This window comes from Vombatus ursinus, unplaced genomic scaffold (genome assembly GCF_900497805.2).
Source record: "Vombatus ursinus unplaced genomic scaffold, bare-nosed wombat genome assembly UNPS02014841.1, whole genome shotgun sequence".
In the NCBI taxonomy this organism is placed as follows: domain Eukaryota; kingdom Metazoa; phylum Chordata; class Mammalia; order Diprotodontia; family Vombatidae; genus Vombatus; species Vombatus ursinus.
Window position 1 is genome coordinate 9,754,958 of NW_020954619.1, and position 26,454 is coordinate 9,781,411.

The window sequence follows — 26,454 nt, forward strand, 5'->3', positions numbered from 1 at the left end:
CTGATTTCCAAGATTTAAGTACTCATGCTGGATATTGATCAATCAGTTCTCTGCAGTAAGTGCGGAGCTGGCTCCAGCCTACCCCAATCCGTCCTCACTAGAGGTCTTCAGCAAAAGTCTGGATGACCACTTGTCAAGAAGGTGGTTTGACATAGTGGAAAAAGGTGCTGGACTTGGAAGCAGGGAGGTCTGGTTCAAATCTTACCTCTGCCATTTAATAGCAAGCTATGTGAACTGACCATGGGCAAGTCACTGCACCCTCCAAAAGCTTCAGCTTGCTCATTTATTAAATTAGCAAGATAAAACTTGCACTACTTATTTCACAAGGTTTTTATAAGGCACAAATGAGAAACTATGTGGAAAGCATTTTGAGAACCTTAAAAGCTATATAAATGTCCCTTATTTGAGAGAATCTTTTTTCAGCTAGGGTTTGGATGATACATCCCAAGTTCCTTCCTATCATCAGTAGTCTTCACAGTAGACTATGCTTTTTGAGGTTCCACAGAGGTAGTGGAAGTTTTGGTCACCATAACTATGACTTAACAACACCAGAAACTGCAGAATGGCTTGGCATTGTGATCACTTGCTCGCCTTACTAAATGTAGGTCATCTAATTCTGTCTCTGATTCACTGTTCCCCTGCCCTATCCATTTAACACATTACCTCCCTTTTACTAGTTGTCATCAGACTTACAAAGTCAAATTTTCCTGACGTGATTATATTCCTAAACTAGAAACCTGAAAATATATGTTACATTGAGAAGAAAGTATTTTTTTTAGGAATTTCTATTTGACTTTCTAATGCTCGTTTGTTTTTTTGTTTTTTTTATCCAAAGGCAGTTAGGTATCGCAATTACAAAGTATTGGATTTAGAGTCAGGAAAACCTGAGCTCAAATCTGATCTGGAACATTTAGTAGCTGTGTGACCCTGGGCAAAAATAGGGATAATAACAGCACCTATCTCCCAGGGTAGCTGTTTTGAGGATCAATGAGAACATTTGTAAAGTAGTTTTCAAAACTTAAAGCATGATAAAAATCCTAGCTATTATCTTTTTCTGATTCTCTATCAGCCTCAATTAATCCTTTCTTTCTTTCTCTTGCTCTGCAACTTGTTTCCCTGGTTTTCTATTTTATTACTTCAGGCATATTCTATGTCAAGCCCTTTAATATAACATTTTGCTTTTCAGGGCTAATAGGGTAAAAATCTGACAATATTAACATGCACAAAGCAAACCCATCCCTCTTCCTAACTTCCCTATTTATAAGGAGGATATCAGTATCTATCCAATCCTCCAGGTTCTCAGCATGAGTCATTCTTGAATTTTCACTCTCCCTCACCCCATATGGCCAATCAGTTGATAAGTCTCATCAGTTCTACCTGAACATCTCTTATATCCATCCTCTTCTCTCCCCTCATATGATCAACATCACAATTCATCATCTCATCAACTCTCTTCTGGATCACAGAAGTGTTCTCATAACTGATCTTCCTGTCTCAACTCCTTCTCCTGGCCAAGTCATCCCAAACAAAATTGCCAAAGTGCTATCCTTAAAGCATAGGTCTGACCAGGTCATTCCCAGTCAAGGGGAATGGATCCCTATTGCTTCTAGAACCAAATAGACAGTACTGTGCTTGGCAGTTAGAGCTCTTCACAACTTGGCTACAGTTTACCTTTCTAGGTTCATTATACCTCACTCTTCTTTATGTATTTTTCAGTGCAGTTGAATTGACTTCCAAGCTATTCCTCACAGAGGTACCCCATCTCTTCTGTCTGTGGTCTTATATCAACTGACCCTCCTACCTAAAATGGATTCCCTCTTCTTCACCTCTTAGACTCTCAAGCTTTCTTCAAAGTTGAGGTCAAGTGTTGTTGTTGTTCACTCATATTTGATTCTTCGTGACCCCAGACAGTACAATCCATAGGGTTCTTGGCATTTTGGTAGTTTGCCACTTCCTTCTTCAGAGGATTAAGCCAAACAGAAGTTAAATGACTTGTCTAAGGTCACATGGCTAGTAAATGTCTGAGACTAGATTTAAATTCAGGTCTTAATGACTCCAGGCCCAGCACTCTATCCACTGAGCCATCTAGCTGCTTTATCAGCTCACCTAACAACTCCTAAATCAGTTCTTTCCTATTGGCCCCATTTGCTAACATCTATTCCAATGAAATTACTTTGTATTTACCTTGTGTGATAAGACCATTATATATCCAGGTTCACCCTTACCCTGGGTTGAGCTAATTTTTCCCTGAAAGTCAATAAAGCTTTTTTTATGGAATTTGACTGACTCTGGCTGCTAAGGCTCAGATTGCACATCCCTTGAAATAACTTCCTGATAGCCTCTGGCAGTGTTAATTCAGCTTCCTGGTCACCTAAGAAGAAATACCAGCCACATAGCGCCAGACAGGTTAGCTTCTGTCTAAGCAAACCTCCTTTTGTTAACTGATGAGTGATTTACAAATACCTAATTTTGTTAAGATATCAGATCATAACCAAAAAGAGACTGGTCCGAGGTCAGGCTCACCCTTCACACTTTGTATAAATGCTGCATATAATTCTATTTATACATGACTTCCCTGATAGAAAGTGCTTTTAGGATAGGAATCCCTAGTATCTAGCACAATGCCTGGAAGAAAGTAGGCGCTTTAATAACCGTTCTTAATTTTTGTGGATTAATGATCTTCTTTGCATCGACATAATGAGACAACACTTTCTAGCAATAAATCTGTCCAAAAAACACTCTGAAAAAAGAGCAAAGTTTCTGTTCCACTTCTGCCCCCAGCACCTAAGTCTGCTGTTCTAGGGAAGATAAAGTTGAATTCTTATCCAATTTAATTATCTAAATTTAGCTTGTCTGTCAGAGAAACAATTACAGAAACATCATGTTTTGTATAAGCAACAATGTCATCCACCATAAGACAATAGTTAAGCATTTAGGATTGAAATTTTAGCCACAATTGTGTAGAAGCTAGAGTTTGACCTCCCTCAGAGGGGGTTCTGACTTTTTCAGGACTGGAGGTAAAGAGAGAGAAAGAGCAAGATACAAGAGAAAAATATCAGCACCTTACCCTGGAAAAAAAGTTTGTTTCAGCTGTAGCTGGTTTTCTCTCTTAATTCCATTCAAGTCTACATTTTCAATTTGTTTCTCTCTGGGACTATCAAAAACACGGTACCAGATCAAATAAAGAAAACCTATTAAATTGGACAGCAAGCAAGATATGGACTGATTTCAACTTTGACTTCTAATAAGCTCAAAGCATTTTTCTAGACTCATACATATTGTATTCTTCTCTCAAGAGTCTCCATGTGTAAAGTCAAAGGGGTCACGAACCATTTCTCTTAAAACCAAAAATTCAAAGGCAGTTTTTTTCCCCTTCGTAGAACTCAAGACATCTGAATTTGCCTTAAAAATCACCAAACATTATTATTAATGGTCTGAGAGAAAGCAAAGAAAAATATAATGTAGGTGGATGAATGTTTAGAGAATTTTAAGTGAGTGAAAACAAGTGATTGTAGCAACATTTTCCTTCCAACTGTAAATGAAGCAGTTGCTATTCAAAACAATCCATCAGCTGCAAGACAAAAATATTTTTTTTGTTTATTAAAATCTCATGGAGCCATTAACAATTCTTTGCATGTTGCTTTTATAAATTGCAGTGTAGATACTTGTATGTGTGCTCCATCTGCATATGCGTGTTTATGTGTATATAAACGTATAAGTATACATATACAGGTATATGTACCCCAAGTATGTAGTACATATGTACATACATACATGCATATATCTATATCTATGTGTGTGTGTGTATACACACAGTTTTGGTATTATGAGAGGCAGTGTGTGGTAATGGATAGAATGCTAAATTAGAGTCGGAAAGAGGTTCAAATCTTGCTTCTGACAGTTACCATATAAATATAAGCAAGTCACTTAAGCTCTGGGATTCTTAAACTCTAAGACTTACCTACTATGCTTCCATTGAGGGAGATGCCATACCCTGGAATCAACTGATCAATAAGAATTTATTATGTATGCAAAGATGAAAAAAAGAAATAGCCTCTGCCCTTGAGAATTTAGATTACTTAGTGGAGAAGGCAAAGGGGTAGGTGGGTGGAAGGAATAATGATTTATATGTGTAGCTTAACTCTTTATATTATTTTATACTCATAACCAAAAAAAACTATAGTAAAGAAAATTTAAATATATAATGTCTATAAACTATTCTAATGAGACCACAACTGATTTTTGGGGGGAAAAAAACCAACATGATGAAATACCATTACAACAAAAAGCTTCGTATAACAAAAGATATCCAAGTGAATGACCTAATCATTTTAAGTAATAATCAATACAGCCCAATTCTACAAAGGCACACAATAATGTATATAGTCTCCAGGGTTTCTAGGATGAGATATGACCAGCATTTAAAGGATCTCTTAAGGACAACCAGCAAAATACCTTTTTTATTAAAGATTACCTTTACCTTTCGTTGTAAAGGACAGAGAATATTATTTAGAATAAATTCCACTTACCATAAATTCCTGTGGAAATGCAGGGGAATGCCTGTGGATTAAGAAAAAAAGTGAATGTTAAAATAATATAATTTTGTACAAAACCACATATTTGGGAAGTCTTAGCACAGTACTTGAAGCATGGTAGGTAAGTTATAAATGCTTATTATCATTATTAATATTACCACTACTACTTGACAATAGGAGATGATGTATTCAAACAAACTAGATTTGAGGTGATCTATCAATAGGATATTTTGGTTAACAAAGATCTCTATTTAATCAGAAAAGAACTTTGGAAGCCACTAAGAAAAAGCTTAAACTATAAGAATTATTAAATTACATTTAAATTTAAATAATATAGATTAAACAAAATAAGAAAATTTTGCAGGTGTTAAATAATAGTGTATAATTAGCAATTTGTTAGCTATATCCCTAATGTGAAATATTAACAACTCACCAAGGAAGAAGCTAACCATGAAACTCTTTTGCTACTTGAGTTCATCAAAACAAAGCAATATGTTCACCTTCCAATGTTATGAAGCTAAAAGAGCAATCTCTATAATAAAGTCTCCCCTAAGAAATGGGCTGTGGTTTCATTGCAAGATGCAGAGAGCAGAGAGCAGAGTTGTCCTGCTCCTTACAAGGTGTCTCCACAGTGGAAGGGGCAGAAAAAAAGTACAATACACATGAGGAAGATTAGGGTACACTTTAGGTACTAGAGGAGGGAGCCAAATTCTCACTCCTATCATATACCAGTGCAGCAGAGCAGTCAGAATGCTCAACTTGGAATCAAGAAGGACTGATAGTAGCAGTATGACTGAGGACAAGCAAATCATTTAACTTCTGTGAGGCTCAGTGAATATGAGGATGATAATATCTCTAGCATCTAACAACCTCACAGGGTCATTGTTGTGAGGTTCAAATGCCTATTTCATAATTTTTATAATGCTTCATAAGAATTAATTATGATTATTAGGCCAAAATTTCCCCAACTGGGCAAAACACGGTGATGGTGGCTAGATCTTCACAGTAGGCTTGCCTTGGAGTTAGAAGCCTTTCTGATCAGGTAGAAGACAGACACAGAGAAAAGGTCTGACTCCCACCTCAAGAAGAACAGCTGCTAGAGAGATAAATCTAGGAAAAGCAGTTCAGTGAATTCATTAGATGGGCTGCTCCCTACAGCACAGAAAGAAACTTGAAGCAATGAGGAAGGCCTTGGAGGGAAACAGCTCAGAGTTTGCAGTGAGCTGTTAACAGCTACAAGAGCCTTTCAGGATTAAGGGAAGAGTAAGTGGAAGCTAGGGATCCTGAATTAAGACAAGTAGCCAGTTGGTAATATGAGGATGGGGAAGGCAGTGTTTTGAAGTGGAAGTGGGAAAGAAAATAAATGTTTGTTAATCAAAAAAAAAATCATTAAAAGGGTCATGCGGCCAGAAACTAGGAGTGACAGAACTTACTGGCTATGTGACCCTGGGCAAGTCATTAACCTCTCTTTGCCTCAGTTTCCTCAACTGTAAAATGAGACTAACAGCACCTATCTCTCAGGTGTGAGGACCAAATTAGATAGTATTTGGAAAACATACCTAGCACAGTGCCTGGCACATAGTACATATATACACATATAGATAGATAGATATAGATATAGATAGATATAGATGTATGCATGTCACATATGTATATATGTATACATATATATACATACACATATATACATACATACACATACACACACACATATATATATATCCTTATTTCCTTCCCCTTCTGCCTTCCCTTCACAGTTTCTAACAAAAGGAAATCATGTTATCAGTCCTAGAACATGCATAAACTAAAAAGAACTAGCAAAAGTCTAATATGATTATAAGAAGGTTAATGGGGCACCTCAAAATGATGAAAAAGTGATTTTTCTTTACAGTTTTGGTTTGGATTGACAGTATATTGTTTTTTTTCTTTTTCTGAGAAGCCAGAGTCAAAGGAAAAGTGCTATTTTGGGAGTAAGAGGAGTTGGGTTTATGTCTTAGCTCAGTTACTTAATATACCTGTATTACCTTGAACAAGTTATTTAATTTCTCTGAGCCTCTATTTCTTCACCTGTGCAATGAGAATGATGGACTAAATGACTTTTAAAGTCCTTTTCATTTCTAAGTCAAAAGTTCTATGACTCCAAATGTTTTAATATTTGTAACAATGACTTAGGAATGTATTTATTTCATTTTTTAAAAAGGAAGTAAAAGCTACTCCACTGAATGGGATTTCAGCCATAGGTTCCCAAAGAGACCTTTGCAAAGGCCTAAACTATCTAAGGAAGAAGTGTCACCACCTAGTGACACTTATTCAGAACTTCAGACACAAGATTCATGGGTCCTAACAAGGATTTGAGCGATGTTCTTGGCAGATTCAAGGTGCTTCATGACAATTGTCATGGGGCACACAGAAAATAAAATGACAAAGTTTCTGGCCTTGAGGTATTTAAATTTTTGTTGGGGAGACAATACTAAGATGCATGAAACAATAAACACAAGACAGCACAATGAGAATTAAATAATTCACCCTCTGAATAACACAAGCACTAATTATCATAGGTTAGGAAACTAGGGGTTTGTCATTATGTAGGCCTCAATATAAAAGATATGAAAGGGAAATCATGGAAGGGAAGAAAGGAAGAAAAAAAGGCATTTATTAAGCATCTACTATGTTCCAGGTACCATGCTAAACACTTTACAAATATTATCTCATTTGATCCTCACAACAACCCAATAAGGTAAATGCTGCTATTTTCCCCATTTTACAGTTGAACAAACTGAAACAGACAAAGGTTAAGTGACCTGCCCAGGATCACATAGCTAGTAAGTTTAGATTTGAACTCAGGTTAACAAAAAACAATAAACTGGATGATTTTCAAATAGTTCACAGAATCTATCACCAATCAAGCCCAAATCACTATCCAATTTCTCTAAAGGAGAGAAAATTTATTGGACTATTTCCATTATTCCCCTACAGATTTTTGATGGGTATTGTAACAAGCCTATGATTAGTAGCATTGTCACTTCTCTAAAGGAAATACAATATATGAAAGTGCTTTGAAAAAATATAAAATAGTTAATAATAATTTGATACTTCATTGATCTATGGTCTCATCATTCTAATTTCAGATTGCAACCCAACTCTGCCTAGTTATTTTATGCAATTCCTGTCAACGTCCTACCAGAAAGCAACCATGGGCAGTCCACTTAACGTGCTGGGAGAATTCCTTTAGCCCTCTGGAAATTGTATGGATTTCCAGGTATCTCTTGAGCTGTCTATTAGTTATCACTAATACCATATGCCTAACTCACCTTTTTTGTTATAATAAATTTCTCTGATTAGATCCTTGACACCGTCTGACATTTAAGTATTTGGGCAGGCATTGAATCCTACTATATATGCATGGCTTTTTAAGAACACAAACAGTTAAGTAAACAGCAAAGGAGATAGAGAAGGAGTGGTCAGATAGTTAGTAGGAAAACCAGGACAGAGAGTGGTATCCCAAAAACCTAGAGAGAAGATTGCATCAAGGAGGAGACAGTGATCAGCAGTGTCAAAGGCTGCAGAGAGGTCAAGGAGAATGAGGGTTGAAAAAAGGCTATTAGATTTGGCAAAAAAAGGATCATTAGTAACTTTGGATAGAATAGTTTTGGTGGAATTTGTTGGAATCTGGTCAGAAATTAGATCATAAAGCGTTAAGAGATTGAGAGGAAAGAAAATGGAAGTACCTATTGTAGACCTCCTTTTTGTGAAGTTGAGTTACCAAGGGCTAGTAGGTATCAAAGACAGAATTTGAACCTAGATCTTGCTGTCTCTAAACCCAACATACTATCAACTATGCCATACTTTTATTTTTCAAAACACACACATATATACATATATGTATGTATGTATCATAAATTGAAAACTCAGTTGTAACATGTATTCAGAAAGTTGCTTGGGGCACTCAAAAATAAATTGATTTACCAATAGTAATAAAGCTATTGATGTAAGAATTAGAACTATTCAAAAGTTCAATGGGTTATACTATGAGGGAGTGGGGTCCTTATTCCTGGATTTCAGCAACCTAGGATGGAGGAGCATTTGTCAGGTATAATGGTCAAGTGGATTCCTTTTCTGGTATTATAACTACAGAGCTGCTGAGGTTCTTTTCAATTCTGGAATTCCGTGATTCAGTGAATCTATTCTACGAAGGGGAAAATAAAAATAACTTTAATAAAGATTTTATTTTAAAAATTAGTTTGCATACACTATATAAATGAGCTTTAAAAGAAACTTTTTTATTCATTATATTTTATTTTCTTATTATCTTTCTATTATGATTTAGAGAAGTGATGTTACCATAGTTATCCTCAATGACACTACTATTAGCTCTTACATTCAAGACAGCAATCGTATAAAGCATATCTGATTCAGGTGGGGTTATTATCCTTGTGAACACAAACATGGCAATCACTATACCTTGGCACAAGCACTAGGACTCCTGATTGATTTGAAGACAAGGCCAGGATCTGAGTCCACCAAAAGATGGCATTAGTCATTCAAGCTGTCATCTCATCTTCTGTGAATAGTGTAAAAACTTCAAAGGATAAGAGCTTTAGTTTGTAGTGTTCAAAAAAAAATAACTATGGTAAATAATATGTGTCACTCTCTCTGGGTTCACTCCCCCTTCCCGTGAACCTGTACCAGAGGATAGCAAGGGTAAAGGGAGGGAATAAATATTATGTATATATGAGAGACTGTGACGTTGGAGAATAGGGCTGCCATTGGCATCAGGAAGACTTGGGTTCCAGTTTGGCCTCTGACACAATTTGCCTATTTGCAAATGCTACCCTCTACTCCTAATCATGCTTTATGGGACCAATCAGAACCTTCATTTTTCATAAGATCTAAGAATATAATCACAGTCCTTAGTTTTCAGTCAGTTCTTATAATTTGGCCTCTTGGAACAAAAATGATCATTTAATTTGGTGTTACCAATATAGGTCTTTTCTTTAGTGTAATAATGGAATAAGCACCTAATCAAGAAAAGAACGATACCTTAGAAAAAAGTTCCTTCACCTTATATTGTGGGTTCAAGCATATACTTCCAAGTACACATTTTCTAAGGCTTGCTCTCATGCCTCATACTCTTTCAGGCTTTTTCTTCATTCCTTCTGCTTCAGTCTTTTGAGAGAATAAGGATAAATTGAGGCTCACTCAGATTTCTTGTCCTGACACTAATCTTCACTGCCACCCAACACTGACTGTCATTCATAAAATATATTTCAAACTCTAGTTTTCAACTTACTGCTTATTCTTTACAAAAGAAAGATAATTCTTCCTCTCCCGCTGTGAATTTGTAAACTCAAATAAACCCCCGTATTTTAATTAGCTTGAAAATTACTATTATAATGTCAATATTGAGTCACCTAGGAAGCCTAGCACAGTGAAAAAAGCAGTAGATTCAGACAGGAGATCAGACTTCTAATCCTGCTTCTACACTTCATAGGGTGACCTCATTTAAATTACTCGCTATATCAATTTCCTCCTCTGTGAAATAGTATAAGGGTGAGGATTGACTTAAAAAAAGAAAGAGAAAAGAAAAGATATTTTTAAGCCATTGTGACCTAGAACTTTGTAAAAATGATGTTTCTTTATTTAATTGTAATACCCTAAATTTGGTCGTATGGACTCTGTGTTTGATTACAAACTGTGTTGCATAATCTTTTCCCAAGACTGGAACTTCAATCACTTGCCTCCTGAGGGAAACATTTGATATATAGATTTGTTGCTGGGGTTTTTTTCCCATTCATCCACATCCCTTCTTATCTTAGGTGCATTAATTTTGTCTTTGCAAAAGTTTTTGAGTTTCAAGTAATCAAAATTACCCATTTTGTCTTTTGTAATTTCCTGTACCTCTTATTTGGTTCAGAATATATTTCTTACCCATAGCTGGGAGATATATATGATCTATTTCTCTTCTAATTTTTTATAGTATGATTTTTAATAATAAGGTCATGTATCTGTTGAGAAGGCAAATAGATGTGCAGTGAATAAAGTGCAGGATCTGGAATCAGAAAGACTCCTTTTCCCAAGTTCAGATCTGGCCTCCTACATCTATTCACTATGCAACTCTGGACAAGTCACTTAACCCTGATTACCTCAATTTCCTTATTTATAAAATGAGCTAGAGAAGAAATGGCAAACCAGTACAGTATCTTTGTCAAGAAAACCCCAAATGGGGTCATGAAGAGTCAGACATAACTGAAAAAACAAAAACAAAAACAAAAGTGACTGAATGAACCATTTATTGTAGAATATAGTATAAAATGTTAGTCTAAACCTAATTAGTGGGGAACTGCTTTCTAGGTATCACAAGTTTCTTTTTTTCTCAAAAAGGAGTTTTTTGATTGAAGCAGAAAGATTGGAGGGGATGCAGAAAAATTGGGACACTAATTCATTGTTGGTGGAACTGTGAACTGATCCAACCATTTTGGAAAACACTCTGGAATCATGCCCAAAGACTAATTAAACTGTGTATATCCTTTGACCCAGCAATACCACTACTAGGTCTATTTCAAAGTTGATTAGGAAAAAAGGGAAAGAAGCTACATATACTAAAATATTTATAACAGTTTTCTTTGTGGTGTCAAAGAACTAGAAATTGTGGGGAAGCTTGTCAATAGGGAATGTCTGAACAAGTTGTGGTATATGATAGTGATGGAATACCACTGTGCTATAAGAAATAATGAGCTTGATGATCTTAGAAAAACATGGATAGACTTACATGAAGTAACAAAGAGGGAAATGGACAGAACCAAGAGAATGTTGTATACAGTAACAGCAATATTATTTTAAGAACAACTTTGAGGAAAATGTTGGATGTTGGAAGGGATGTGGGAAAACTGGGACACTAATATACTGTTGGTGGAGTTGTGAACTGATCCAACCATTCTGTAGAGCAATTTGGAACTATGCCCACAGGGCTATAAAACTGTGCATACCTTTTGATCCAGCAATACCACTGCTAGGTCTATATCCCAAAGACATGCAAAAAAGGAAAAAAAAGACCTATTCGTACAAAAATATTTAGAGCAGCTTTTTGTGGTAGCTAAGAATTAGAAATCAAAGGAAAGTCCATAAATTGGATAATGGCTAAACAAGCTGTGGTATATGATTGTAATGGAATATTATTGTGCTATGAGAAATGACAAGCAGGATGATTTCAAAAAACCTGGAAAAACTTACATGAATTGATGTATAGTGAAGTGAACAGAACCAGGAGAATGTTGTACACAGTAACAGCAATGTTATTTGATGAAGAACTGTGAATGACTTAGCTATTCTCAGTAATACAGTGATCTAAGACATTCCCAAGGGACTAATAATGAAGCATACTATTTACCTCCAGAGAAAGAACTGATATTGTTGGAATATAGATTGAAGCATGCTATTTTTCACTTTCTTTCATTTATTTTTCTTTTATTTGAGTCTTCTTGTACACAATGACTAGCATAGAAATGTTTTACACAATTGCACATGTATAACCTATATTTGATATCTCAGGGAGGGAGGAGTAGAGGGAGGAAAGGAAGGATAGAATTTGAAACTCAAAACTTGAAATAAATTTTTTAAAGCAAGATCTAGAAGATGTTGCAACAAAGTAAACAGTTTGCAAAATGTCCTACTAATGTAATGCACAGGTGAAAAATGCAATCTAGCAAGAATAAAAACCACACATTCTTAAAAAAAAAACTTTGAGCACATAAGTCATTTTGACTATTATAAATACCCAAAATATCCAAATTAACTACGAAGGACATGAACGAAGATGCTATCTGCATCCAGAGAAAGAACTGATAAATAGATGTATGTACAGAATGATTTTACACACACACACACACACACATACACTTGTATCTAATGGCAGCCATCACTAGGGCAGGGGGGAGGGAAGAATAAAAGGGAAAAATAACTTATATGATAACTTTATTATATATTTAAAGGGAATAGCAAGTTGTGCATAATAGATTTGCAGTTTCACGTGCATTCATCTTTTTTTAATTACGCTGTTATAGAAATGTTCGTTTTATTCCATAAATTAAAAATAAAATAAATAAAAATTTTAAAAGGAGTTTTTTTTTCTTTCCTGAGGTAATGTATTTTCTACATTATTAAAAACTGAATTATTGAGTTCTTTTGTTTCTGATTCTTTCTTGTCTAGTCTGTGAGGGAAGCATTTGAAAAGGATAATTCAGCCAAACATACTGTAATACATTTTCTGGGGTCCTAAATGCCAAAAGTAGGGAAAGAGTATAAGTGTGGGGCTAGAAAGTCAATCTATTCATTGCCCCCCATTTAAAGTAAATGAATACATGCTATACCCTAATGCTTTTACCAGGTGATACCATGTCTCAACCAACCAAGCAATCAACCAATCATAGAATTTAGACTCTATGTGAAAAAGTCTTTGATCAACTGAATTGACATTGCACCAAAAGAGTGTTCAAATTTGTTGCCATTAGTAAATCCTCAGGGAGCCTCTGTAAAACCTGGGAGTTAGTTCAGTACCTGACAAATCTGCACAATCAAAAACATGAAAACAATCCAGCTACACTACTGAGAAGGAATTGATTGGGAAAGAGAATGAAAGATACGGTTTTGGTCTGGTCTCCTCATCCTCTACCTTTTAACTGTAGAAGGCCCTTATAAAACTTTTTTTTTTGGTGAGGCAATTGGGGTAAAGTGACTTGCCCAGGGTCACACAGCTAGTAAGTATCATGTGTCTGAGACTGGATTTGAACTCAGGTCCTTCTGACTCCAAGACCAGAGCTCTATCCACTGCACCACCTAGCAGTCCCTGACTTCCCATCTTCTGACTGACATTCTAACAGTGTCTCTAGAAAAGTTAATGGTGGTATCTTCAGCAGAATCCGAAGACAGACTGGCTGCAGAATAATGTTCTACAAAGAGCTGGAAAAAAAAAACCAGAACACTACATTATAACCAAGAGGAACATCTGAGAGAATTCAACAAAAGAATTTTCATCATCTGTGAACCACCCCCCCCTTTTCCATGTCTTTAAACTTGACCTTACTTTCCCCTGAGCTTGTGGGACAGTGTGAAATTGATTTTTTTTTGAGGGTGGGGGTGGCATGCTTTACAGAACTTGCTCTTACTATATCACCTTAGTAAATACCCCTTACTAATATCTAATTAAATCAGGTTGACTGATAATAAAGGCAGGAAACACTGATGGGGGCTTATGAGATAATAAATATGATATGATATATAATATACAATTAATATAATATAGAGAATGTGGCTACTCCATCCTCTCAAGGCTTTAGAGTTTACTCTAAGTGTTAAGGCAGTAGATGATAGCTAGGTAGATGATAGATAGATAGATAGATAGATAGATAGATAGATAGATAGATAGACAGACAGATGGACAGATAGACAGTTCTGAGGTTGATCTGAAGTGCTGGGACAGTGGTTATATAGATATAGATGTAAATGTACACATGTGTTTATATATGCATGCTGTATATATGTGTGTATACATATATATGTAATGTGTCTGTATAAAATCACTGCCCCAACACCTGAGAGTAACTTCTAAAGCTTGAGAGAATGGAGTAGCCAATCTCTATTCATTAGTATATTGAGAGGTGGGAATGGTCACCTCAGACAATAAGCTACAATGGGGAAACTAGCATATAAAACATGCCGTAGACTTTCTTCAGTTTCCAAAGAAATAGAATATGGGACTACAAAGAGTAGTCCTAGATGTGTCAAGGTGAAGGTAGTAAAGATAATGATCTATAACCTAGAAGTGCTATTTATATAATTTCAATTCTTAATTAAGCCACTACTATCTCCTATATTCAAAGAACTGTGCTAGACATGGGGTTTGGGATACAAAGACAAACATAACAATCTCTGCTCCCAAAGATCTTATACTCTAGATCGAGTGAGGAAGAAGGTGAGGTGAGAGAAACCACAGAATCATATTTTGGTAAAGATGATCTTAGTTTTCCCATGATCTACCCATGAGACTGGAAAACATAGTTTCCCATTATCTAGACACTGACCAACTACTAGATATGTTTCTTCCAGTCCTTCTTTTCAGAGGAGACAGACAATCCTGTGTAAGATCTAAGGGGAAAAAAGATTTATAGTGTTATAATTTTAGATGAAGTGCCATGTCTTCTATAATTTCTGCCTTGTAAACATATGTAGGGAAGGCTCCTGTACCCTCAATAATGAAAGAATAAGTAATAGATAAATGAATGAAAAAGTAAATAAAGGTCACACAAAAAGCATATATGGGTGGCAGCTAGGTGGCGCCGTGGATAGAGCACCGGCCCTGAAGTCAGGAGGACCTGAGTTCAAATCTGGCCTCAGACCAAACACTTGACACTTACTAGCTGTGTGACCCTGGGCAAGTCACTTAACCCCAATTGCCTTAAAAAAAAAAGCATATATAGGCAAACACATGCAACATAAAGTTACTCTAGCCAATATCATTTTCTAGTATCATCACAAATATATTGTAACCAAATTCTACATTTAAGTCTCAAAATTCTGTTATGGTATTTTCTGGACAATAATCTATTTATAATATTGTGTCTGTGTAGGTAACTGCCCCCAATAATGTTATTTCACTTAAAAGTTGGTTGTCCCAGAATCATTTAAGGTGTTAGGTTGAATAAAGTTTCAGGAAATTATGGGGTTTTCCTCACTTGAAATCTGTAAGTGAAGACTGGATTACCACTTACTATTGGCATCTAGGGGATTGTCAGTAAGGCCTAGGTTGAACCATATGATCTCAGAAGTCTCTGTCTGGTACAAGATTTCAAAATTTTATGAGTTTTCATATCTGTTCTGAATTCTAGTACATATTTCTCTGTCATATTCCAAATGTACACATCGCAAGTCCAAATAAAATGCACTAGAGAAAAATGAATTCAATGAAAACTTGAAGTAGATGATGTTAAAATATTCACTAGACTATTTGGAACACATAATGCAAGTTTACATGGCTAATATAATTAAAAAGAAATGTCTGGTGTCTCTCCCACCCTCTTTCACCTTTAGAAATGACTGTGGTAAAGCCCATTTATTACCATCTGCCTTCATGTTTATAACTATTCAGTATCATGTATTATAAAATAAAATATTACACAGCCATGAAGTGGCAGTACTATTCCCAATTTTATATTTTCCAAAAAGGCAGTTGGATTATCTCCACTGTAAATATATTAGTTTGCAATATGTTACAAATAGCAAAGGGAAGAATTTGCCTTTTATTTGAAAATGCTAATATTACTGGTAGGAATGTTTTACCGTACACTATGCATGTATGAAAATGAGAATAGGGCATTATAAACTTGCTGAGCCCTAAAAGCATGCTTAAAAAATGTGCATTCTGCTTCAAAGCATTGAGATTTGTTTAAAGTTCTTCCTAAAGACATGAAAAGAAGAAAACAGAGAAAACATAGCTAGAAATCATGGACCCAGACCCATACCAGATCAGTGGCATAACTTGTATGCCTTCCCAAAAATAAAGTTATGCAACAATAGGCCAGAATATCTCTTCATGTTCCTTCCAGGCCGAATTACTCATTATCTAACTGGGACCTAGTATGTACATATGTATGTATATTTGTATGTATGTGTCTATGTATGCATATGTATATGTCCACATAAAACATATACATACAGATTTATACATACACATGTATACATATATTTGTATATATGCAAACACATATACATATATATATATTGCATATTGTAAGGTTGATACAGAGGAGATATGGTTTTCAGGGAGCTTAGACTATGATTTTTTTTTTTTAGCCTTTTAAATTGTTTTGCACTAATATCTTGCCTTCTTGTTAATTTTGCTTTTTAGGATCATTCATAAGATAAATAGTAATGTGTTTGAACAGATGTAGATTCAAATTCCACTTCTGGCATTTTTCACCTTTTTGAACCTCAGTTTCCTCATATGCAAAAGGTGTAAAATAATACTTCTTTTAACCTACTCGACACATTCGTTGTGACGTTCTAATGAGATATTGTATTTAAAGCAATTTGTAAACTTTAAAGTGCTATATGAATGGTCATTATTATTTCCTGAGTAGAAAATTAAAAGCAGAAAGATGAGGGGAAAAATGTGGAAATAGATGTTTCAACATACAGATCTAACCATTGGAACAGAATAGATTTAGATTATTAATTTGAGGAGAGTCAAAAAGTGTGATAAGTAGGGAAAGGAGATCCTAGGGATAGTGCTCCCAATCTAAGACAAAGTTTCCTGTGGTATCCAAAAAAGCATTTGAACCTGGAACGGGTGATTTTGAATTTGGAAAAAATATCATTTCTGGAGCAACATATTGTTGTCTTGAAGCATATGAAGGTTGTTACTGGAAAAATGATGTCTAGTTTTACTTGGCCCCAGAGCATAGAGCTGGGGATGAGTGGAAATTGTAAGGAGGCAAATTTAGGTTAGACATAAGGAACAATATCGTTATAACTGGACTTGTGGGATAACGTGGGAGGTCATGGGTTCTCATCTCATCTGACATCTTCAAGCAAAGTCTGGATTTTGCAAAACATTTTCAAGGATGGGGTAAAGCAGCAATTACTTTCCATTTCTGATTCTCATTCTGTTGGTTGTACTACGTCCACCATCATTTGGCTGCCACAGACTCCCAGGATTTGAGAGTTGCAAGGGACCTCTTTGCTCATCTAATTCACCCCACACATGAAAGCTATCCTACAACATACTTAATAAGGGATCATATAGCTTTTGCTTGAAGATCTTGAAGGACAGGAAGCTCATCACTCCTCCAAGCAGCCCACCCAGGCACTAGTTGCCAAGACCAGATTGTGCATAGAGTTTTGCCTCCAACTTGGAAGCAACTGTCAAGTTTTTTTTTTCCATAGAAGACAAGGAAGATGGTATATTAAGAAGCAGTTCTTTGCCATAACACCAGACGAGTGTAGAATAGATTAAATCCACTTATTCCCGTTGTAATACTCTTTCCAGCAGGGTGCATTGGACTTACTTTTTTTCTGAATGTATTAATCTGCCGTAGAATCACATCATTAAAGGGAGCAGATTGTTAGTTTACCAACACATATGTGAGTTTAATGCATGCAGATTTTTTGACACCTCAAGTCCCTTAAAATTCAATATGTTAATCTTCTGCTTTAGTTGCACAGTTTCATCTCAGCCCTACCATCATTTTCAAATTCTGGCCTTAAGTTAAATGAATAAAGAGATATGAGTTTACATATGGATACATCCATTGCTTAAGCCAATTTTATATGCAAGCACCTGCCTCCAATTCATTTTAATAAGAGTTAGGTGAGAACATGGGGAGCAAATATCTCAATATGCACAGTACTGAAATGCCTGACTCCAGGATGGGGATTTTTAACCAAACAAGCTGGGATTATGCTATTTGAATCAATATGCAAAGGCAAGAAATTCATCTTTACTTAGTCATACAGGAAGCCATTACTCAAGCTTAATACTCAGTTTACATTTAACAAGGGAATTAATTAGGGGATAATGACTAGGAAAGGGGTGTCTAAAGGGGGCACCCAATAAGAATGACTAAAAGAAAAAAAATGTAGAGTAGAATTGATTTTAGTCATCATTCTTATGCTTACAAATTGTATCTTGTTGTTGGAAAACAAACAAACACTGTGCCTTTTATTTGATCCTGCACAGTGAAGGATTCTATCAATCCTGTCCATTGTAGAAACAAGCAAGGAGCAGTAGACTGAGTAGAAACATAACAGGATTTTGCAAAAACTCTGGCTCAGGTTAGGTAAGCTACTTGTGCCAACCATCAAATTACTCTCTTACTTTTGATCATTACAACAACTACTAAAAAAATCAAGCTGAAATATTGAGACTAGTAGACAGATGCTGTCTAGTCACCTTAAGGTGGTGCAAGTACCGTCTGTAGCCATCGACTAGATGAGCTGTGTGGTCTCTAATCACTCTCTCATAGGGAGATCAACTCATAAAACAGGCAGACAACATTTTGCAAAATATGACACAGCTGTTATTTACTGCTCAGGAGAGCCTATAACTAAGACAGCAGAGAGGCCAAATTTCCTTTTGCTCCTAGGGAGGTAATTGAGTCTCTCTGCCAGCCTGAAGTTCTGGCAGAGAAGTTAATAGGTAACCCATCCTGTGGAAAGTTGAAGGTTACCATACTTACATTGTGGGCAAAGGTTTCAGTCTCCAAAGTTTGGGTGCTTCTGCTAGAATGAGCGATATCTTTGCCTTCAGTGAAAATTTAATTTCCAAAGCAAGAAAAAGTAATTTTGATCATAATTGCATTTTTGCATCATAATTAAGGAAAGGGAAAATAAAAGCCATCCATTGGCACAAGGTAGTTATGTCTTACAGTGGAAAAAGTTTTTTAATAGACAAGAATTTTATTCCTTTTAAACTTTAAAATGATTCTTTTGCCTCTCACCCTTTGGTGGGATTAGACATCTTTGTATCTCTCTGGCAGTATATTTTCAATCTACCCCAGATAACTATCTTTAGGGTGCTGAGAATTTCCTTACTCATGAGTCTTCCAGGCCCTCTTTCAACATGGAAAATGATGATTTTAATTGATGCAGGATATTATTTTAGGATATTAATGAAAGTTTGGGAATATATTAAAAAACTAGAATGCTAAAACTGGGGTGGTAGGCTCCAAACTAATTTGCCATAGGTCATTAACAACTTTCAGATGTTTGATATTAGCTCAGAGTATGCTACATAACGCTCATCTTCCCCAAACTCACTTTCACCATATTACTCCCTACACTCGACCTACAATGGCTCCCTATCAACTGATAAAAACTCTTCTATCTGACTTTCAAGGCCTTGTACTTGTCCCTCCTGTCTAAAAGTATTTATCACTATTCTTAACCATATACACTCCTCATTCCTTAAGATCAGTCTCCTCACTGAGGGCTGCAAAGACATACTCATCCCCATCTACATGGTTTACTTGTTTTTACTCTTTTTTTGAATGCTCCTCCCATGAAGTTATCCAAATATTCCTCTTTCATCAAGTCACAGCTCAAGTTCCATCTACTCAGAGAAGCCTTCCCTAGCAGGGATAGCTCAAACTTGATTTTTCCTTTCCATGAACTGTTGAATTTAAAGTCCTTCTGAACCTTCCTCCAGTCCACTTTCCTAGCTTCATTATATATTATTCCCCTTTTTATACTCTATGATTCAGATAAGTTAACTTTTTTGCTATTCTTCACATATGAAAATCCACTCCCTATGTTCATGTCTTTGCTCTAGCATCCTCCATGCATTGGATGCAAGCTTTCCTTACTTTTCTGTCTTATAATCCCTTGTTTTCTTCAGGGTTCACTCAAGCATCCCATTCTACATGAAGCCTTTCCTGAGCTCCCCAACTACCAGTGTCTTCCCTCCCAAAAGAATCTTGTATTCATTTTGCATGTATTCTCTGTGTGAATATACATATATAAACATATATACATATGTATACATATATGTGTACATAGTTATGCGCATGTACATGTAATATAACTATATACACATAATGTTTTCTCAAATAGAATAGAAGGAAGAGACTGTTTCATTTTTGTATTTATATCCTCAGTACCTAGCATGGTATCTGACATATAATATGCACTTAATAAGTCTTTCTGGATTGATTGATTTGTGGTCAGAAAGAAACCATTTATTTGTTCTCTGTTACATTTAATGATATTAGAAAGTTCATTAAAGCCATTATCTATCATGACTTATATTAAGACTATTACCATGTCTTATAACTCAAAATTACAAGTACATTGTAGGTGCTCAGCATATACTCATTGATTGATTGAGACTCAGGATCAGGAGATCTGAGTTCATCACCTGACTCTGATATTAACTACCTGATCATCAACAAATCACTTAAAAGTCTAAGCTTCCATTTCCTTCTCATCTGTAAAATATAGTTTTTTTTGTAAAAACTGTCTCACAGGGTTGTTACAAAGAAAGTGCTTTGCAAATCTTCATAGATTATAAAAAATGAGGGCTATTATTCTTTAATCCACTCATTCCACTTGGTAGCTTCTCAAGCATCAAGACATGCAACAGGTTTTCTTACAACTCTCCTTGAAGTATTATCTTTGACCCTATTTAATGACCCTTTAGTTTTTGTGTGTGAACCCTTGCTATCACTTCCAGAATTCTGTTTATTTCTAATTAGCAGTTTCTAACAATGAAAGTTTAGATGGGTTAGAAAGTGTTTTCTGTTCAAAGAAGGCCTATTTCTTTAAAGCCCATAACCTAGTCAGTAAACAGTATAGATTTCCCTGATTAATTAAGTTGGACAGGATTGAGTAATTTGGTCTTTTACTTTTTATCTGTGGATAGGAGTGAAGAGGAAAGAATATACCCCAAATGGATTTCTAAGGTAGTATTTCACTAAGAGTAAGTGAAAACAATTAACATATAATCAAGTATTATATTCCACTGAGAATGGCATTGGAGAGGACTTAATGACCAGAGCCAACCCAAGACATCCAGTTATGCCGAGTAGATTTCAGAGGTCTAGAAGTACACTTGAAAGAACATCTGGTCCTTCCCACTGCCTTCAGCCAGGCCTGTGCCTTAATTACCTGTACTGTCTCTTCTATTAAGTCTTTTTAAAGTCTTCCAAAGGAAGCAGCTTCAGACTGTTTCTCTATAACTCATTCCAGTGTGAAGCAACCCCTGATAGAGTTGGAGAATGTTGACAAGCAGGAACAGCTGTGCATAGGAGACAGCAAGGCTATACATCTGTCCCCATTTGCCACCTGGCCTTAATTAAGATGTGTTGGAGTACACTCCTATTGCTGGTTTTTGTTAAAAAAAAGAAAGTGTACTGGTAGAAACCAGCTCTTGGGTATGTTAATCAACCTAATCAGTAAGAGAAATGTAATTGTGGTACCATAGTTCTTGAGTGGAGGAAGTCTCCATATGAGATGTACAAGAGGGGTGAATTGGCATGAAGTTTGGAAAGTAGGAATATAGTGTGACTACGTAGAAAGACAGAAAAGCATCTTGAAGAAAAACTAGCTTGGAGGCAAGGACTCCAAGACGTTAGAGAGGGAAAGATCTTTTCTCCCTTATATTGTGATTTAAAGTTTTTTTTTTTTTAAAGATTTCTATAGAAATGGAGGATTGACATTATTTTCTATCCTCTGGGGATACACAAAGTGGAGTTGTCATGAAATTGTAGATCCTAGTCAATAACATTGGGAAACCTGACAAGGGAAAATAGGCAAGACATTATGAACTTTAAAGAAGTACTGTCTATTCATTCTGCTTTGTCTAGTGTAGTCACTCAATACAGAGTGCTGAAGTGGGTGGAATTTAGATGCCAAGAAGAATTTCATTATTTCTATGAAGAAATGTCATGACATTTTCTATCCTGCAATGAATGCACAAGTTTGCAAGATTATGTTGATGTGATGATGACACTATTATCACATCTTGTAAATCAAACTGCACAAGAAAAATGCAAAACCTTCATCTAGATGAAAGCAAATGAAGATACTTAGTTAATAATGGTTCTCTACCACATTAAAAAAATCTATTGCAGATTCACTCTGTTTTACATTTTCTGAAGTAAGGGAAATTTTTGGAGGAGGAGATACAACACCGATATAGAAATCTTGGGTACATTTTATTAAGAGGACCGAAAAATAAATGTAACCATTCACCTGTGTATTCTATGAGCTATAATGCATGGGGCCATTTACCTAGATAACAGATTCAGTAATAGCATGGAGGTGGAGTTATATTTGGGTCTTAATTACACAGGTCTGAACTCTTGTCCATTGGCAGAGAAAATCATTATACATAATGATTCCTAAGTATCCCAGAAGGGTGGAACAATCAGAAGGCAATCTCACTTGTGCCATTCTAATCTCTAGCTTTAAACAGCTTGAAAATTTGGCCTGATGTAGCCCTCTAATTTAAATGATGCAATGCAGGGTACAAAAACACCAGCAGTTAATTTAAGTATAGACTCAAGTTGTGTCTACACACATACAAGGGAAGGCAGGGAACTGAAGCAATTGTATGGATAAATCAATGGGAAAGGATGCTTGCATTAATCATCGACATATTCTAGGCAAAATGGTACTTTGGCCAGTTCTGGTCAAATACAGCTCTTGTTTACTCCTACACTCTGCATATGTGTACTGTCGGCCTTAATGGTAAATGAAAAGGAAGAGACAAAATTAAATATTTAATTTTTTTCCAAAATATGAAAGCAAAGAGTGCCGTGAAAATTTTAATAATAACCACAGATTTAGGGAAATGGAAGGAGCCCAACATCACCACTTACTAAAATTAGATGGTTTAGGTTTTATCTTAATTTCTCTATGGGGTGGTTTAGTGGTAAAAGAGACAGACATTTAGTTGGTTGAAGGGAATAAGCAAAAGTATTAAAGTTATGCCCAAATAATATGTGCTGGGTGCTCTTCCCTCAGAATTTCATTCTTATTTTAGATTTTTTTAAAAATAGTTCACATACAGAATTAAATCTCCTTGAACTTGCTTAACCTTTACTCATTTGATCCTCATTTGTCTCATTAGCATGAACAAAATTACCAGAGTTTTGAAGATCCAACTGCCTAACGGCAACTATTATTATTTACAGCTCTTTTCCCAACAGCAGTTCCACCTTTTAGAGAAATAATGAGAAACTAATTACCGTCGATTTAGCACCTGAACTTCTAGGGCAGGCTTCAGTTGTCACCCCCTTGATAGTGGGCATTAGGAACAATGGAAATGGCAGCAAGCAATGTGCCAGGATGCTCTCAGAACCACCAAGAAGCCCCAGGTGCGTCAACAAGATCAAGTGCATCCATCCTGACAGCCTGTGCTGAGACAGTTCCAACACCTTCAGCCTAGGACTGAGAGCTATCGCAGAGCAAGAAGTCCGCTGTTGTCCTTCCTTGTGCTTTCAGAGATTTGACTCACTCTCTCTCTCTCTCTCCTTCCTTCTCTCCTCTTCCAATGTGTGTGTGTGTGTGTGTGGTGCTTACGCATGGAGAGGGCAGCATATTTGCTGGGAAGTACGAACTTTGATGACTGGAAAAGGTGATTTCCCCAAGAAAAACAATTTTTACTTCCAATACTTTGTGTTTCTTTGCAATTTTAACTATATTGAATATAAAACAGAATGGAGAGCTCTTGTTGGAGCTAGAAATTTACATATGACTTTAGGAATGGAAGGAAACCCATTGCTATAATTGGGAGTGGGGATGAGTCTCGTACTGTTCTTAAAGTTTTTTTTCCATCCGACTTCTACTATAAAGAGATATGTTTTAGATAACGTGATTTCACTGTGACATATTCAAATCCATGCTATGGCAGGGTTCTTTTGTAATATTAGCAATCAATGAGAAAGCAGAAAACCATTAAAATTTCATTTTGTTAGAAGTACATAAAAGGAATTTTTAGTGTATTAACACTTGACAATCATTTACTGAGGAGATTGTTTCAGGAAATTATTTTGGAGATGAATCCAGAAAATTAAAGCAAAAACTTTATGCCATTAGAGAAGCACAATGTTGTCGTTTAAATACATCAAGCATTGACTTCAAACTACCAGTGTAAATCCACTTCTGTTGCCTCATTATAGTCTGGATATAATCCTAGGATGCTGAAGCTTATGCTAGTCGAATGCCGACTTTGACAGATTATACAAAGGCGAAAAGTATTGTGTATGGGCCCAGTGACAGACAGTATTTGTAATACGTAAAGGACGCTCTGGCTGGGGTTGGAGATCATTATCACCAGGATGGCCATAGGGTGAACACTATTTAACCACAGTACTTTCTCAAGGAACCTTTCTGAATTATAGAGAGGTTTTACTCTGTGAGTGTGGAAAGTTTCCATTCCACTGAAATCATAGGTACTTAGAGTATGAAGTGCTGACTACATGAGAAAATTTTTAATTTAATTAATCTAATTCTGCCTGGAAAGACATCACACCAAATTTAACTGTAAATTTCAGACTTTGGGGTTTTCAAAAGCTGTTGTTGACCATGTCAGTGACATGTCAGGAAAAATTTCCATCACTTGTTCATGCTGAAATAAAATGTTGATTTATTCCCAAAATTCATCAGGATAAACCATCTGATATGCACAAGCATGATAACCTACTATCTTAGTCCAAAATAACCTAATTAAATTATCTTTGTAAGCTAAATGTATTGGACTGAAAAGATGAACTAAAGAATGAAAACATCAGGGCTTTTTGGATATGCTGAAAAAGGTTTAATGAACTGATCCCATTCAAATTTAAATATTTTGACCTTATCTACCATGGATGTTTAATGGTGACATTATGAAATAGAACTACATGGTAGAAATCACTTAGCAGAAGGGAGACCAATTCATTTCACATATACTTTTAAAATGATCACTGAACCAGGAAACCACAGTGTTTTCTCTCATTTGTTTCAAACTTTCTCATCAATATCACTGATGATTCTTCCCTTCTTGGTCAGTCAGCAAGCATTTATTATGTGATTAATACATGCCAGTCACTGTGCTAAATGCAGATGAACAAAAAAAAAAGGCAAACACTCAATCCCTGCCCTCAGGGAGTTAACATTGTAATGCAAGAGGCAAGATGCAAATGACTACCAAAAAAGTATATATGTATATGTATGTATACATATACATTCACATACGTGCATGTATATACAGTACATGTATGTGTCTGGAGAGAGAAAGAGAGTAAGTGAAGGGGCTCAGCTGCTACAACCCCCTACTTACAAGAAGGTAGAGAACCTGCTTCTGGAGAGACATGATGATATGTAGTGGAAGTGGCCTGAAGAAATTTGGTGCATGCATAGACTTTCTGTAACTACTTCCATTCTGCTAATTACATGGGAAAAAGGAGTCTCTCTGATTGGCTGCCATAAACTGGAAGTATTAAAGAATCTTTAGTCCACCATAATCACTGCTTTCAGTTTGACTTCTTCCTGCCTGGTGGCATTCTGATGAAAGAAGAGAGGAAATGCTATAAGGAGAGAGGTGTCAGCCACTCCCAATTTTAGGATGACATAGGACCAGACATATGGGCTTCAGTTCTTCATCTATGTGTTTTTTTAATATGAAGGAAATTGCAGATTCCTTGAGCTCATGAATTTCAAAAGGTCAGGAGACTGAGCAACTAAAAGGATCAAGATTTGAGTCTATGCCAGGGTTTGCAGTCAGTCAGTCCAGCTTTGAGACTTGAAGGAGCATCCTTTGGGCCCAGTGGGAGGTGAGACAAGGACTCATCCAATAGTGATGCTACATCTGGACTTGAATTAGTGGGATCTATGCTATGTAGAAACTCAGCTAAGTCTGAGCCTACTCTCCCCAGGGCTTGGCCTGATGAAGAGGAAAGTATGTCCTCAAAGTGTTGGGTGTGAAATGCTTATACTTCTGTCCTTGCTGTATCTTTGAATTGAATATCCCTTTGTGAAGAGAAATTGGTGCTGACTGGCTAATTGGAACTGAGTTGTGAATCACTGGAAGCTAACAGTGAAGGGAAAACAATTGAAAAGGAACTAATTCCTCAGGTTTACTCCTAAAATCCTGAAAGAATGATGTTGGTGGCCTAGTCCAGGGAGAAATAATCTAGGGTAATCTCTACAAGTTTAGGTTTAAGGTAATTTCATAATGATAGTACTGGGGGAAAGGGTGAGGGCTAGAAAGCCATTGCCAAAAGACTGGGTTGAAGCTTGACCTGATTCATTAAAGAAGCCAAGAAAGCCATGGGACAGAGATGAAAAGGGAGAGCATTAAGGGGGAATCATACAGCATGGCCAATGAAAAGGCCATGTCATCATAGTTGGGAGATGAATTGTCATGTTTGAGAAACAGCAAATAGAC

At 36.1% G+C, this 26,454-nt stretch overlaps 1 protein-coding gene across 2 annotated transcripts in view; it reads right to left on the minus strand.

Annotated features, from left to right (window-relative positions):
- MACROD2 (mono-ADP ribosylhydrolase 2) overlaps window positions 1-26,454 on the minus strand; it is a 2,135,263-nt gene that overhangs the window by 746,860 nt on the left and 1,361,949 nt on the right. For both annotated transcript variants that reach the window (XM_027840306.1, XM_027840305.1), the window contains exon 7: window positions 4,530-4,560. In XM_027840306.1, coding sequence (XP_027696107.1) covers window positions 4,530-4,560 — 31 coding nt within the window. The remainder of the gene's footprint in view (window positions 1-4,529; window positions 4,561-26,454) is intronic.